The 18019-nt window shown below is 35.7% G+C and overlaps 1 protein-coding gene across 3 annotated transcripts in view; it reads right to left on the reverse strand.

Annotated features, from left to right (window-relative positions):
- Positions 1-18019, reverse strand: part of LOC110032278 (tubulin gamma-2 chain) — an 85576-nt gene that overhangs the window by 25543 nt on the left and 42014 nt on the right. For all 3 annotated transcript variants that reach the window (XM_020735853.1, XM_020735852.1, XM_020735850.1), the window contains exons 5-9: positions 9802-9855; positions 9594-9698; positions 3767-3841; positions 3639-3683; positions 3382-3510 (exon numbers count right to left, since the gene is read on the reverse strand). In XM_020735853.1, the coding sequence (XP_020591512.1) occupies positions 3382-3510; positions 3639-3683; positions 3767-3841; positions 9594-9698; positions 9802-9855 (408 nt within the window). The remainder of the gene's footprint in view (positions 1-3381; positions 3511-3638; positions 3684-3766; positions 3842-9593; positions 9699-9801; positions 9856-18019) is intronic.

The following is an 18019-nucleotide window of genomic DNA, read 5'->3' on the forward strand; positions in this document are numbered from 1 at the left end:
GGCGCAGTCCGTTTCGTCATCCGGGGTCGCTCGGACGACGTCGTCGACAATTGGGACAAAACGCGTAGAAATTCAAATTTCACAAAAATTCGACCCGCGATCGATCGTCACAAGTGGTTAACTCGAGCCCTCGGCAAATAACGGTGCAGGCAATGTGAATTGCGGAGATCGGACACGTCGACTCTCCGAATTTCGAAGCTGGTGCGCGCAGGAGTGCGAATTGTGCAGAAGTTCAACATAAGGCTCGGAAAGGTCCTATAGGAATCCATTTTGGGCTTCCTCATGTCGGTTTCATCCTTCTAAGTGTTAGAAGTCAATACCACACACGCAAAACCTCCAAAAGAGGACGGAAATAGGTCGAACTAAAACGAGGCGGGCAACACTTCTAAGGTTCTAAGATAGTCGCAGGAAGACCCCTAAGACTAGATCCTAACTCCTACGAGGAATACTAGACCTCACGAAAATTGAGGTCAACAGGCAACGCGATATCCTCGATAGAGAGGTGACACAGGCGTGTTTTTCCTGAGAGTGGGTGTGCATCCAACCTAAGAAGGCGATATGGGTGTACCTCCCTTTGGCACGAGTGTGACTCTCTTTGGCACAAGTGCACTATTGGTCTTTTAGCCATTTTGTCCTCTTTAACTCCTCCAAGTGCGCTCAACACATTTATCATGTAAACATAGCAAAAATATCTTCCACAAACATAAAATCATCATAATAAGAAATTAAAACATGGGATTTATGAAAAAAAACATCACACATTTGATTCACAACATAAGTCTCTCCCAAACCCTAACCCTATGACTCAAGACAACAAGCTCATTCATAACCCTAAACCTAAACATATTAGCCCTACTTTTACTAAACAATAATAAATAGCAAGTGATTGGATTACCCTTAGGTGCACAAAATACTAAATTACCCTCAAGGACCAGCATAACAATACTCCCCTCCCAAAAAAGAAAGTTTCTTCAAGGCGCGAAAAACTGTTGTTGGATCAAGCATATGGTTCCTACGGTACATCATTATCTGACAATCCTTTGCTAATTAAAAACTTGCAGTGACCCTCACTGTCTTGAAATGTTGTCTTGTGTACATATTTCGACCGCATTCGAATCTGATGGTACCCTCACTTCAAGTCAATCCTGGAGAATATAACCACTCAAACAACTCATCCAGTGGCTCATCAATCTCCAAAATCTCTGCCAACTCTGTAATAGATATATCTTTCATGCTATGCACCTCGAACAAGAATCTCAACCCTACGTCCTGAATCGCCCACATCATAGTCTTCAAATATCACCAATGTCTTGTATAAATTGCGGTCACCGTAAAGCACTACCATCTTGTATCCCTCTTGAATACTCTACAGTGTCGAAATCAGTCTCTTACAAACTCATCTACTCCTCTCCACCTATCTTGTTCTCATCATTACTCCTAAACTGCCTTCTGCCCAAAAAGTTGTCGTAGCCAAAGGCACTGGTGTGGTTGGAGAAAACCATCAGTCGGAGTCCCACCGACTGTGGTTCCACATTCTAGGCTGATATTCTTCAAAATGTTATTCTCTAGACTCGAACACATGTCGTCCAGTTCTGGAAGCTATCGCTCCCAAACCTCAAGATGTCATCAAATTCCCTCCAGATATTGTCACTCAAGTCCACTCCTGACTCCTTCGCTCGATTCTGCATGCATATGTTTGTTCCAACCATCTGTTATTCATTTCTAAGTGCTGCAACTCAAGTTCGATCGTAATGCATTTGCTTGACACTGCAGCTCATAATCCACCTAAAGCAACAACGCCGCCTTGATGTCATGTGAATCTTTCTAGTTGTCATTTCTTGCATCCTTTTCGGACATCGTCACTCGATCCCGCGACACGTGTAGCAAATTTTGCATGAAATGTATCTTCATCACATCTTCAAGGGTCATGAGTCTCTGCTCGAATCGCCCCTCCAAAGAAGAGAAAAATCACTCATCCATTTCAGATCTAATGTAACTCAGCTCTTTTTCTAATTTCTTCTCCAGAGCATATGCTTTCTTGATAAATTTTTGAAGTTGTAATCTTTTGAGAGATTTTTGTTGGTTGAACTCTTCATTTAAGGCTTTTGTAATTTTTTCATGTTGTGAGTTTTGATGAATGATAGATATACAATTTTTTTATCAAACTTTATTTGTATTTTTTGTTGAGTTGTTCTTCCATTCATCTTTTACTAACCCACAAAGAGCTTGTCCTAATTGTATCAAAAATTTTATCAAAAGCACATAAACTCGCACTTTTTATTTTAACTAAAATATTTAGTCTTCTTAAGTCAAAATAAATTTGAAAATCAAAGAGAAAGAACAAGAAAGGGGTGGTCAAATAGTAGGAAGAGAATGAAGTGGTGGTTACCCTAATTTAACAAACACTTTAAAGGAGTGATAGCCCGTCCCTTGACTTCAAAAACTGGTTATTTAATTTAATTTAAATCAAATAATCATTCCTCCCATAAATTCACATAACTTTCCCTTTATATTTGAAAATTTAAACTTGAAATATTCAAAATTTTGAATTAGCAAATTTAAATTTTAAAAGTTAAATTCCAAATATTTTGAAATGTTAATAAATTGCAAATTATAAATACATAATCTCTTAAAAGCATTAAGCAACATTCAAAGATGCAATTTCTAAATAAATTTCTTTATCCTACGCCTAGTCATAATACCTTGCTTGGAAAAAATTTCCATTTTATTTTGTGCTCTTGTGGTTGGTCCAAATCTTCCTCAAGCTCCTTGTGCCACATCAAATTACATGGTCAAGAAGCTACACTGAACCACCGGTTTGGAACAAATATTTATACCAAACAGCAAAGAATAGCCCCTATCAGTATCCAACTTAGTCTTGTATCCTACTTTACTAGAACAAAATATCTAAAAATCTTTGCTGTCTGAAAAATAATAAAAATATGATGGCCTTAAGCAACCTTATTTAAGTCATTCCAAAGCCGTCATAGCACCCCGGAAGCTCTGCATGGCACATATTCTTCAAAGAAGGAATGAATCTTAAGAAGTCTTGATAAATGTAATATTGCTGATCATCCCCAAGCGAATTCCATAATGCACGACAAAAGGACCAGGAAATTTGTTACAGCCCCGTCTTAAACCATTATTTTGTCTATAGCCACCACCGGCATGGCATATAGCAAGGCAGCAACAAATAATATAAACAAAATAACAAATATTACTGACATAAATGGAGGCCGAAGACCAAAAAATTGGTTCTAATTAGCATATAGAAGTAAACAGAGATAATAAAGCCATAGAAAAACTAGTACAGATTATATATATATATATATATATTTCAACAACAAATTTTTAAAAAAAATGGATAAACAAACGACTTACTGCAAACATTGGGAACTTCCGATAGTTGTCCAAGAAGGCTTGTTTCTTCCTTAGTTTTTCATACTGGCCCAGACACCTGCTGAATAGGTGCCGTATGCTAGTATGGTTTGCAAGCATTAAACCACTAACCTATAATTAGAATTAAGCCTATAAGCCACTGATGCCATCAGAAGAAAAGGGAATAGGCGACTGTTCATAATCGAAATCTATTGATATTGACACCCAGAAAGGATGCAAAAAAATTAAATCAGACATACCCTATGAGTAGTTTGAACATATGGAGATTTTCTGGACAAAGCAACCTGAAGTTTAAAAGACAATACGCATTCTGAGGAAACATCAGCTTAAATAAGCCATTATTTGCTTGATCAGTGTTTTAAGATACCTGAATGCTTGCAGGTCCCCATTCTATGAAATTAACTAGCTTTCTTTCACGTATTCTTTGCAAGCTCTCGTGCACCTGGTACAAATTTGTAACAATTGGCATCAGATTGAAAACAAAACAAAAATGAAAAAAGATAGACCATTAACTAACAATCAAATAACAATAACAATAATAATAATAAACTTGTGAACTAAATGTTGCATAAGTTTTCTATGGTAAAAGCTCACGATGAAGAAATACATATTGTTTAAAAATCAAATTCCTCTTCTCAGAAGCCATTTTTCCATCTCTTCATGTCCAAACAATAGATCCACTAATAAGAGGCAACTTTCATCCAAGGAAAAAAATATAGTTCTCACAATATTACTTTTTTTATACTGCCTCATGGAGTTTTTAAATTCAAAATCACGCCCATGGTTAATCATTTAACACAAGAAAACTACTTATTCAGCTTCAGAGTGATTAAATCATTCATCAAGCTTGAAAAAGAAACTAGGATATACATAGAAAACCCCACTTAGAGAATTAATTTTACACATATCTTTCACTAAAAAAACCATAAAAAAAAACACTTCCAGGCATATAATTCCAAAAAAAATGGAATAATTTATACCAAATAAATGCAATTCTCTCATCCAAGGAGAACCATCCATTGTGAAACTTTTAATGGATATGATTGCCGATCAAGCTCTTTAAATTTCATGAAATCCCATGTGCCATTATTTTAATGATTTCAATGAGAATGGACAGTTTTAATCGTAAATTTGAAGATTATAATATCAAAAATTAAAAGATAGAAAAATAATGATTACGTTCACGCATCTTTATGGATGACCGCTCATGCACCATTGTGCCTGAAGAAATAGATAAATTTGAAAATCCCCAACTCTAGGCTTAAAAAATTAGGCTATTGCTCCTCTCTTGTATATTTCTCAACATCCTACACACTTTTGCCTAAGTATTAAATGTCAAAAATTCCATCTCTTTGGTGACTAGTGATCTTTCTCATTCTTTATCGACGCCAAAAATGACAATCTAAGTATTTCCATTATTTTTTTTTTTTTTTGATGTGCAAGGAAAGCAACTTCCACGAGCAAATGAACCACCACTTTACCAATGAAGCCACTAAAAAGCCATCTCTCATAAAAGCGTGTAGAAAATTAAAAAAAAAACAATGGCAACATGACATAAAACTTTGGTTACGCGATCCGTGGAATCGCGGAATCTTGTGGAACGCGGAATTGTGGGAAGCTGAGATTGCGGTGGGGAAAACGCATATTTTGCATTTTTTTTTTTTCATTTTCCTTTCAAATTTTATTTTTTAAATTAGAGTTCTTGTTATTAGGGACCTATTTATGTGCGGGTTTTTGTTATTTTAGGGGATTATTATTATTGAGTTTGTGTTTTGGAGACTTTATTCTCTGTTTTAAGCTCTTAGGAGTGTTATATCCTTTACTTTTAGAATTGAAGTACATGCATCTTTCTCAGGAACATGTGGTGGATCCGCCTTGCGCATCTCACCATTTCGCCATTCACCTTCTATTTTCGGTCGGACAGTCATCAAAATCTCACCAACCTGCTGTCCAATAGAAGATTTCAATCCTGAACATTTCTAATCCCTTCGAACCCTCACCAATTGCTCATATTTTTATTCTCTTGCTATTCTACAATAGCTTCCCCACTAAATCTCATTCCCAAACACCTTTTAGGAGCCCTAGAACGGTATCATCTTGTATAATAGTCATACAAGCCCTAGATTTTTAACGTTTAGTCTCTCTTGTCCCAATCTAAAATTCTAGAAAAAAAACTTCACCATACCCAAATCAATCATACCGCAATTCCTAGCCTTAATCCTAAAGTTTTAGAATTCAACCTTCCTACCTCGACTAAAAATCTGCCCCAACACCTAACAATAAAATATTACACTTCGACTAACCTTTTATCTACAACCCTACACCCATCAAAACATGATCACGACAAAAGAATGTCAAGTTGCCACAAAAAACCCCTCAACAAGGTGTCCAGAAACATACCATGGAGGATATGCAGCGGAAATATCTTAAATTGTAATAGAAGCTTGTCGGGTTTGAGAGGAAACAACCCAATGAAATTACCCATAGCAACAATGAAGACTTTTCAGAAAGAAAGAAGGAGGTAAATCCCCTCTATCAGAAAATTTTCAGTAATGAAGGACTAATACCTCGACAATTAAGCATGAAATATCAGAGGATAACTCTGGATTTTATAGTGAAGAATGACTTGCCGAATTTTGACGTTTGCATGGATCTAGAAGAATTCATCGAGTTACTGCAGACAATGAAACATGCATTTCAGTACAAAGGCACCCCATCAGATAAAATAGTAAAGCTAGCCGCCAATAAGTTGAAGAATGACACATCTCTAGGTAGGGAAAACTTAAAGCGCTTATACCAACATCAAGAAAAATAAAATAAAATCACTACATGATTTAAGATAAAAAGGGTCCCCTGCATTATCGGCAGGATATGTTCATAAGATTTTACCACCTGTGTCAAAGATTATTCTGCGTAATACACAGCAAAATTTGATCAACTCATGTTGAAATATAAATTGTGCAACCAAAGGAGTACACAGTAGCAATATATCTTAGAGGATTGAGATCATCTATTAGTAATATGGTGCAACTACAACTATATTGGTCACAATTTGTTGTATAGACTCCAGCTCTGAAGACGAAGAGGCAACACAACCGTATCAGATATGCACCATCTTTCAAACATAATTCAACCATAGGATAAGGCAATAAAGGTACACCAAGTGGAGTACCCAAACCAAATCAGCTCGAGGATAAGCTCGTACAGAATGGAGAAAAAGTGGAAACCACCAATACTCCTGAATCAGTCCTAGCTATGAAGTACATCAAAGTGTCTAAGTTTTGGGACATTGCATCTGATTGCCTAAACAGTGGAGTGATTTCACTGAGCATGGTGTTGTGATGGAGGCAGAGGGTGAAGACCCAAAGGCAGAGAATATAGAGAAAAACCAACTACCCGCGGACGAGAGAAAAATACTTATAATCCGATGGGTTCTTCAACTCGAGCCCATGTGAGAGCAATAATATTCACAACACAATTGTACCCATTGCACCGTGAAGGGAAAAGGGTGTTATCTCATTATAAATGAAAGCAGTTGGGAAAATATGACATCTACACAACTGGTGTAAATTGATTCTCACTAATAAGTAATCTCGTTCATATTCCTTGACTTGGTTGAAGAAGAGGAGTAAGATTAAAGTTGACAGGAGGTGCCTCATAAAGTTTTTTATCGGAGACAAATCCCAAAAAAAATTTAGTGTGATATGTTAACTATGGATGCATGCTACGTCCTCTTCGGTCGTCCTTCACGGTATGATCATTGCATATATCATGATGGCCATAAAAACACATTCTAAGAATGGGAAATACATTGTATTCATGCCTTGGAAAAACCCCAACGTGTTTGAGGATGTGGTGATGTGAATGATCTTTCTACATGCCTTGAGAGAAGCGCCAATAAGACTAACATTTGTGATCCAAAAAGGTGATGAACTCAATGAGTCCATGCTAAACATAGCGCAACCCTTATTGAGAGGAGTTCAACATGTCATTGCAATAGATAGATGTGAAATTCCTTCACTATTTTTGGAGGCTTTATTGGGTAAATTAGGCACAAGTTTCAGTTCAGTTCAGTTCTGCGGTGCACCCACGGACAGATGACTGGACAAAAGTGGTGAGCCATAGCTTTGAAAATCCCATTAGGTATTTTGTAGGAAAGAACAACAAATAGTGAGATTCGGGTCCTTCCATAATGAAGAATAAGCTTGTCCTAGCCCAAGAGAATGACATAAGGCGTTAATTCTGCGATCTGTAGAATCAAGGGATCACAGGAAGCCACAATTCCGACAAAGAAAAAACATATATTTTGAATTTTTTCCCTTTCTTCCTTTTTCTGATTTCTTTCCTATTTCGTTATTTCTAATTATTGTTCTTCAATTAGGGACCTATTTATGCGTGGTTGTCTACTGTATAGAGAGACTTTTGCTATTAGTTAGCATTTTGGAGGCTTTATTCTATGCTTTTTGAAGTGTTGTATCATTTACTTTGCAAGTGATGTATTTGTCTTGCTCAGGAATAAGTGGTGCATCCGCATCGCGGCCACCACCTCGTCATTTTGCCGTTTGCCCACTGTTTTCAGCTGGACAGCCCACAAAATCAAGCCAACCTGCTGTCCAACAACAGATTTCAGCCACAGAACACCTCTTATCCCTTCCAAGCCCGCCAACCCTCATATTTTCTTTCCCTCGCTAATCCACATCCACTTCCCCATTAAATCCCCTTCCTAAATATTGTCTAGGAGCCCTAGAACAGTACCACAGAATCCCTCATATCTCTTGCTCTCATTCTTCCTCACTGGCACAAACAAGCATCACTAATGCAGGATAATCATTTATGTCAACCAGTTAAACTGCTTTTACACTTTTTTATTCATTTGAAATATTTATTAGAATAGTATTATGTTTCATTTTAGTCTTAATATATCGGGTTTCTTCCTGCAAATAGGGTGCTATGAAGTTGAAGTATAGAATGATCATGATGATGATGATGTTTTGACATAAGCAACCTCATCTCCTTGTGCCTCCCTCTTCCTCTCCTGCCTCAACTGGTATCTCTCTTTCTCTCATCTTCTCTCCTAGATAGAGAGCGAGAGTTTTCTCCAAGATGGAGAGCGAGAGAGAGAAAACGAAAGAGAGAGAGGATTGATTGTGCTTGAGCACTATTCTACTGTGTATATGGTTCCTGAGGATGGGTCTGATATAAGGAAAAAAAGAAAGCAGGAAACACAACTCTTTGCATGGCATGCTACCACCAGGGCAGTGACCAGCATGCTACCACCAGGGCAGCAACTCCATTCTACTTTAAAAATGGTAGTTTAATATATGCAGCATAGAGGACAAAGAGAACCACAACTAGAAAGTTAAATAAAATAAGGCCACTACTGATCAGGCCGCATCAAATGATAGCAACCTTAAGAAAGAACCACAACTAGAAAGTTAAATAAAATAAGGCCACTGATCAGGCCGCATCAAATGACAGCAACCTTAAGAAAATTGCCTTCTGGAAAGAAAAACAAGGACAGCAGATATGGAACGTCAGAATAGTTTGGAAAGCACAATGGACTTCAGCCATTTTTTTAAGGAATAAGCTCAAGTATAATTGCGTAACAAAAGGTAAAATTCCCCTTACATATATAGTTTCTTTGAGAGCCTCACATGCTGATTACAGCGAAACAGATGGATTTTCTTGATAATATTACATTTTAAAATTTCGCTAAACAAGAATATGTTCTGTAAGAACATTAATAAAGATCATGGGCTCTCAATCACTACAGTGCCGGCTAGTATTATGAGATCCACCAAATCATCCCTACAGGAAAAAATCAATGCTATCAAACAATATAAGCTGTCTTGTATATTTCACCTTTTCAATTGAGATTTGTGAGAAAATAGTGCAAGATTTTGAACAAATGACATGTTCGTGACCATATTTAAGTTTGTGTTACAATACTAACACAAGAAGCCTTGAAACAGTGTCTGTGATCAAAACAAGGCTTAAGCATAAGATAATGGAGTAATCTCATTAAGCAAAAGATTTGCAACATCTAGGATGGCACAATATGATTAAACATGCATATTGAATAGCTCGATATTCAAACTATATGGCATTGAAGTTTTCCAGTGTATTAGTAATGAAAATCGAGTTCTGTACTAGAAAAGAACATGCTTGAATCTGTTTTTGATGAAAATTTTTACCTGCGTAGGATCCACTTCTCCTTGAATAATGTTTAAGATTGATATATATTTTGCTTGACTGGCTTCTTTGGTTCTTGCATAAGAAGAGACCATGATATTCTTTGTCTGCCAAATGCAAATAAATCAGTATATTTAGATATGCTAAGGCCAAAAATAAACTAAAAAACTTAGAAAATTCATATATTTTTCAATAGGGAGGAAATAATACTTGCAAAAGTCTTCTCATAACATCTAACACAGTAGTCTTACGTATCACATTGACCTGGAAAAGAAATTCAAAATATCAATGATACTTGACTGAGTCGAAGTTATTAAGTAATGAAAAAAAAATCATCATCATCATAGCCTTATCTAACTATTTGCAGATCCTCCTCTTTGCTGAGTGCTACATGAGATGCTAAAATATTGGCATAAAATCTAATCATTATTTCCGTAGGACCGTTTTTCCTTCTTGATTTTTTCACTTAAATTCTTTCAACCTTGGTAGAAAAGAATTTGTCCTCAATTGTAATGCTAAAATATTTTTTTATTGCACAATCATAAATCGGTGAAACTCATATGGCTTGTCTAATAAAGATTATCATTCACTCTAATACTTAAAAAATTAAACCATAGATTCACTTTAAGATTATTCTAGCATATTAAGCAAATATTACAATAAAGCCAACTATATATATATATATATATATTTTTTTTGAAAAGCCCAAGGGCTAAATATATTAAAATAGGAAAGATACATAAAGGTTGTATGAGAAGGCCCAATAGAGGCACCCTACCCATACGATACAACACACACAAACACCCAAAAAGAGAAAAGATACAGGGAAACTCAAAAAGAGAAAAGATACCAAAATCACAGAAAAGAAGTAGCTAAGGAAGAGTCAGTTTAGTCCTGTCTCTGCCTCTAGTTCTAGGGGGAGATCCAGATAACAAATTGTTGAGTGTCGAGTCATTTCCCGAAGTAACCAAAGAATCCTCCATTAGGTTCCCGAGCTGAAGTTTACCTCCAATCTTCATCTTCCTCCTTGAATAGACATGTCATAATTCCTCAGAAGACTGGCTCATCTGATCATCGTGTTCGTAAACAAAACGTCGGGAAGATAAAAGTTGATGAGCACCAGAAGAAGGATTGTCAATTGTTGCAACGAATGTAGGTTCTAGTGTGTGTGAAGCAAGAATTGTCTCCTCTTTACCTGATGCTTCCTGCAAGTGAGGAGGGTTTAAATAGGGTTTGAAAGTGTAGGTTGCTCAGCAGGGCCATCCAGCTTCTCATCGATTGCAGAAATAGTATTTTTAGGGGGAGGGTCCACAGGGGCGATTAAATCAGACATCATAACCTGTTCTGTGGTAGTTTTCTCTCCAAATGGAACAGATATATCCAAAGCAATTGGGTCAGATCCATTCTTATTCACTTGATTTTTAGATTTCAAATTAGGGTGAAGCTTATAGCATTTATCAAGGTTGTGCCCAAACAACTTACAATGAGAACAATAAGGAGGTCTATGCTCCATAACAATTTGTTGTTAATATTCATTATGAGTTGTGTCCAACCAGACTTCAGTAACATCAGGTAAAATAATATCTCTTTCAACAAGTATTCTGGCGACAGAAGATCTGATTAGGTTAAAAGTGGGTAGATTTAGCTTCAAAGGGTCTCCAAGTATAGCATCAATAGAGTAAATAACCTGATGATGAAAAAAGCACAGCTTGAGACCAGGTAGAGTAAATCATACTGGGTAGATTTAGCTTCAAAGGGTCTCCAAGTATAGCACCAATAGAGTAAATAACCTGATGATGAAAAAAACACAGCTTGAGACCAGGTAGAGTAAATCATACTGGTACAGTCGTCAAAATCAGGAGACCACTTGAGTAGCTTCATTGGTTTAACAGCAATGTTGAGATTTTTTTTTGAAAAAATCTCAGTGTATTCTTCAGACACAGTTAGTTGAATTAATACGTGTCTCTCATCCATGAACCTCACTTTCCACTTTCCTGCTAATTTGAGATCATCAAAACTTTTCCTGATAACATCCACAGGTTGGTGTCCCCAATGAAATTTTCCAATAAAAGCAAACTTGAATTTATCGGTCATGGGTGAAATTTCTAGTTCAGAGAAAAAAAGTGTTGTTTCTCACTTTTCCTGCTTACAATCTTGATAAAAGGGCAATCACATGTACTATCTCGTAGCTCCTTATAACTTGAGGGGAAGATAACTAACGTCTCCCTCTAAGGATTACCCACCACATGGGCAAAGGGGGTTTTGCCAGGTTCAGCCGTTGACGAAGGAAGCTCCATCACAGCAAAGAGAAGCCCTGCCAAAGTCGGGCAGCGGCAAAAATAGCGAGCCAAAGAGGTCGGGGCAAAAAATTACAGTTTTCGAAGCCGCGGAACAGTCGCAGCTCGACGAGGCAGGTCGCAGAACAGTTGTAGCGAACTAAAGCGAGAGGAGATGACCACGACGAGACGACCTGGAACTCAGCTCGACGCGGCTCGCAGCTCGATGACCATGCAGAAGCTAGCGCGAAGGAGAGCGAGACGAGACAACGACGACGAGATGACCTGGAAGTCAGTCGCAGCTCGACGACCATGCAGAAGCTGGATAACGCGAAGGAAGAGCAAGACGTGATGACGGCGCGTAGGAAGAGTCAACCATCACAGGAGAGATTGACGAACACAGAATTCTTCGTCGAGCACGACAGGAAAGCCGAAAGATCAATTCAGGGAATCTTCATCAAGCAAAACCCTAATAAAGCCAACCATATATATATATATATATATATATTTGTGTGCGCGCGCGCACAAGTCTTGGTCAGTTGGTGGCGGGGTCACTATAAGTCCCCTCAGCTCAAGGGTTTGATCCCTCGTGGCTCAGGGTTCTCGAATAATAGCACATAGCGTGGGCTTCTCATCATAGAGCCTAGCACGTGAGAAATCGGTATTTGGGCCTCTGCCAAATACCGATTACCTTCATAAAAGAAAAGTGTGTGTGTGTGTGTCTATATATATATATTAGATAGATAGATATATAGATAAATAGATGGATAGATAGAAAAGAGTTGGTTTTATTATAGAAATTGTTTATTGAAATTTAAGTAAACAAGAAACCTGACTTGGTTTAGTATTCCATCAAATATACAATTAAACTTATATAATTATACACTGCTTAAGCAAACAAAAATTTAAACAACCAATAATTGTTCAACAGCAAAGAATGTTACAGGATTATAAAAGAATTATTTAGACAGATATACAGTAAGTAATGATATTTTTCTTAGTTAGTAGCAATTAAGAAACTAATATCTACTCTCTCAAATTATGCTAACCTCTCGATTCAGAATCTATTAATTAATTGATTGGAGTTAACATGCATTGTAATATCCACAGAAGAGTTTAGTGTTACCTTAAAATAATAATAATAATAAAGAGTTCAGTGTACTTTTAGAAAATAGTTCGGGCTTGCATGCATGATTATATCTAACAATAAAGGAAGTAAGAATACCTTCATAAAATCCACAGGATGTAAGTATAACATTGATTATCAACATAAAAGATACAGATAATTAACCCAATTAAATACATGTTAAATTATAATTTACTCAATTATTTTATTTTGATAAATTTATAAGAATTAATCAGCTTACAAAACTATAGCCTAAGTTGCATAAGAAGACACCAACAAAACTACAAAATATTATTAGTTTGGATAGTGAAAATTGACTAATTTAAAATCAATTTACAATTTATACTATTAATTAACTATCCGATGATATTATAAAATTTTATTTTGGGAAGGGTAAGAAATAAATCACAAAGTATATGGCTTGAACCCATTACCTTAAAAACGACATTCTATCTTGACCAATGCAACACGGGTTCTTTCACACATATTGATGATCAATCTTGATTACATAAAACAATATATCAAATTATGATATCCAATAGTTAATGATTCATTAATTAAAAAAGAAGTGATGAATAAAATTCCAAATTATCATTGGTGATAATAATGAAAAGCAAAAATTATATTAATTTCTAATAAAAGATATTCAAAATGGGATGCTTTGGTGCAATTTTTTCTCTTAAAAATGTGTAGATTAAAACAATGAAAAAAATATTTAAAGGACAAAGAGCTAAGGAATAGTAAAACAAAGTTAAAATATATAAATATTAGTGTGATATTAATAATTATTAATCTATATTACATGAAGATAAAGTGACAACGAAGCATAATAGAGTTAAATTTTTTGAATTTATTAACCAAAGTTAAGCCAAAATAATCAAAGTGGATAAGTGCCTACAAACATGCAAAAGAAGAAAATGTCATGAAGACTTAAGGGTGAATTTTATAAAAATACAACTAAATCAATTTAGTTGCATTGGTTCAAATGTTACGCAATAAAAAATCATTAATAGCACTCATTAATAGCACGTTGAGTGTGGTGTGAAAAAAAAAAAATGTTAAGATAATTGTGGTAACAAAAATAACAATATCAAAGGGATGTAGAAATTAAAATTACACAATTAGAAGCACAAATCAACGCAATCGCGAAATCTTCTGCTTTAAGGTATATGCCATGAGCAATTTGTGTGTTGCATATTCCTTTAGTTCTATGAGGCGCGTTTCGCCTCAGTTTCCTTGAGGCGTGAGCCTTCAAGTTTGTAATTAGGTATAATTTAAGTATTATACGCTTCATTCAAACCACACTAGCCACAATACTCTCCTGGAAGATCTCCTCACTCCTTCACACACTCAGCCTACACCTCTTAACCTTGTTGACTGCTACACAGGCTGGAGTCGCCAATGCCAACGTTGATGTTGCCACAACCAGCTTCTACTACAACCGCCACCATCGTACAACCATTTGTTGCTTCCACTGCATCCTGTTGCTTCTGCTACAGCGTCTCCCCCGCCTACTCCGCTACCTAGCCTCGACGCCGCTGCTTGTTGCACCAGCAACTATCTTCGCCCACTCCTGCTGCTGTCCTTGGTGTCTACGCCTACTGCAACTTATGTTATTCCCCTATTTGCCTGCTACACCGATTGCCACCACAACCACCACCTCCGGCTCCTCTTGTCGTCCCCTACATTACAACCTTCTAAACCCATTTCCCTCATCACCTACTACTCCTGCTGCCTTCCATGCAACCTCCTACTACAATTGCACCTGCTACAAACATTACTGCCACCACTGCCTGCTCTTTTTGTTTCCCTCGACACCATCTCAACCATCTTCTGCGACTATTGCTTGTTGTTGCCACAATCATTGTCGCCGCGCCGCCCTCTCCTCCTCAAGTAGTCTTCTTCAAGTTTCATAGCATTCAAGTTTTCTATTACAACTCTAAACCCTATATGTTTACTCCTTTTTAACTTTGCATGAGTTTCAATTTGTTTGAATTTTGACACAAATGTTTCATTCAATGATTTTCAAATTTTGTGAGGAATAGTTAAAGGCAATAAGAAATTCACATTGGGCAGTCAAAAAGATATAGCCTAGAGGCATAATGTGCAAGTCGACATTAGAAGAAAAAAAGTAGTCAAAAAAGAGATTCAAACTTATATGAAAAATTCAATAATGTGAAAGCATCTTGCACGGCAATAGTTTGATAATAGAGTTGTTGTCGGCCTTACTATGGGAGTGAGGGTAGTGCCAATGACTCATCATCTCTAAAGCCAATGTCTGGTAAGAGACATAAGAGGTTCCGCATATCAGCATATGATAAATATGGAGGATGATAGAGATCATGGAGAGAGATGCCACTAAAGAATGCTAGAGTGCATACAAACATGTTTGCATGCATATTGATAGGTTTTTTATGAGAATGTATTTTATTCAACTTGGCAACATTTTCTTCTTACTTAAATATAATTTGTTTCATTGGTGCTTATATTCGAGCCTTAAACTCCAATTTATGTATGACTTAATAATATGGATGTTGAAGGAGTAGCCAACTAAATACATAAGAGATTAAGTGGATATGGAGTCATACCGAAATAGCAATCATGTTTGATGAGTGGTCAGACATAAATAATAGAAACTTGATTAATATGCAAATAAATAGTCCATTTGGCATAAATGGATTATTTATAAACGCATCTGATTAGATGAAAGATGCAAAGTATAAATAATATCTATAAAAGCATCTGATTAGATGAAAATGCAAAGCATACTTTTTTACTGCTTGAAGTGATAAACGAGATCAAATACCAAATTGTGACAAATAAAGCAAGTACTTATAAGACAACGGAAGATAAATTAATAAATAAGAGAAACCATCTATATTGGATAACTTTTGTTGCACATTACGTAGAATTGGTATTAGAAAAGATTAGTGATTTACCCAAGCATAAAAATACCCAGATCAAAGCTAAGAATATTAGTAAATTTATTCACAAATATTCTTCAATATTATCTTTGATGAAGGAATTTTCTAAGATAGAACTCTACAATCTACTGCAACAAGATTTTTTATAGCCATTTTACTTAGCAAAGTATTTTAGAAGCTAAGCCACCATTAGAGGCAATGTTCACTTCCACTAATTAGCTTAGTTGTGCATGGGCAATGAAAAATGAAGGGAAAAATGTTAGAAAATTAATTTTAGTAAAATATTTCGGTCTAGTGTCATAAACTCAATAACTACGACTACTTCATTAGTTCAAGTCTTGAGAATGGTGAATGCAAAGAAAAAATCAACTATGATTTTTATTTACAACGCAATGGATGAAGCCAAAGAATTAATAGCCTGTAACCTAGAAGGAGAGATCATGACTGTCAAAAAAGCTTGTCGTTCACGAACAACTTAAGTTCAACTCATTAAATAGCTCGTGTTCAATTTGTTCGTTCAACAAACGAGTCAAATACGAACAATTATTTTGAGTTCGATTTATAAACAAGTTGAACACTAACAAAAGTTAGTTCATTCATGTTCGGTTTTTTTTTGCTCGAAATAATTAAAAAAATTTTAAATTTATTTATATCGTTTTAATATTATACTTGAAATAATTAAAAAATTTAAATGGGGAAAGTGGCCAAACCACCTTTTTTTTTGACAAATGTTTGAAATGTAAATACATAAGAAGTGGTTGGTATGTTAGTAAATACCCAAACAAAAAAAAAAGAGATGGTCAGGCGGGAGCAGGATAGACCAACAATCGAAAAGTTAAAAAAATAAAAAAATTTTTAGTCCCACGTCTGTTAGGAAACTTTTCTAACAGCCTTAAGAGTAGTTTAAAAATAGGAAAGCTCACATGGTTTGTGTGAAAATTTTGGCTTGGGAGCTAAGTTTGATTTATTTCAAGCTAAAATCGAGCAAACAAACGAACAAATTCAGGCAGCTCAAGAACAATTCGAACAACATCGAGTCGAACACGAACAAACTTATTACGAGCCTAATTCGAAGACGAACCAAATTCGAACAGGTGTTAATACAAATGAGCCGACACAAACAAACCCTTAACTTGCTAGAGTTTGGCTCGTTTACACCCCTAAAGAAAAGACTAACTATAAAGAGATTCATGATATTATTGAAAGAAAAAATAGGAGCTTAAAGTCCACTGCCATTTATATGTTGTTCAATATTTCCTCAACCCCCAATTTCAGTATGCTAAGAAGTCCACCAATACTAAGATGATATTGGGGTTGTAACATTGTATGGATAGATTGATTGATAACAAAAATGAGAGGGCAATTGCTAATATGTAACTTACTCCATTTAGAAAAAACGAATATTTTTTGGGCTACAACAAGCATAAGATATTATTGTAAAGTATTCTGCATGTAATTTTTTTTTAATATTTAATCTACTCATTGAAAAAAGAATTGAGCATCTAAACCCTAATTTTCTAATTTCTAATTAGACAATTTTCTTTCAAATTTAATTAAATGGTGGATCTAATTTGGTAATGATACTCTAGAGCTACAACATTTCGTTATTAAGAAACTAAGACCTACATGTTTGTCATTTGAATGTAAGTGCAATTGAAGCACATATAATCAGATTTACACACAAAATTTGTTTGACAACATTAAAGATTATTTCTTTCGTATACAACAACAACAACAACAACAACAACAACAAAGCCTTAACCCACTACGTGGAGTCGGCTACATGATTCCTTTCTCTCCATTGTGTCCTATTTAGTATCATATTTTCATTTATTTCTAATAAATTAAGATCATTTTTTATACAATAAGCCCAAGATTGAATGATAGAAGTTTAAGGAAAATATGATCGAAGGATAACGTGGATCATCTACTATGTGAAAATATGTCATCAGATGATGAATGTTTTCTAGATAAGGAAAATTGTTCAAACCATATGAGTTGCAACAAGATCTACATGTTAATTTCTTTTAATGGAGATAGGAATAAGAGTAGCACATCCACCACTAGATAACAAAAATAAAAAGAATATATACATATATATA

The sequence above is a fragment of the Phalaenopsis equestris genome, unplaced genomic scaffold, assembly GCF_001263595.1.
Source record: "Phalaenopsis equestris unplaced genomic scaffold, ASM126359v1 Scaffold000905, whole genome shotgun sequence".
Lineage (NCBI taxonomy): Eukaryota > Viridiplantae > Streptophyta > Magnoliopsida > Asparagales > Orchidaceae > Phalaenopsis > Phalaenopsis equestris.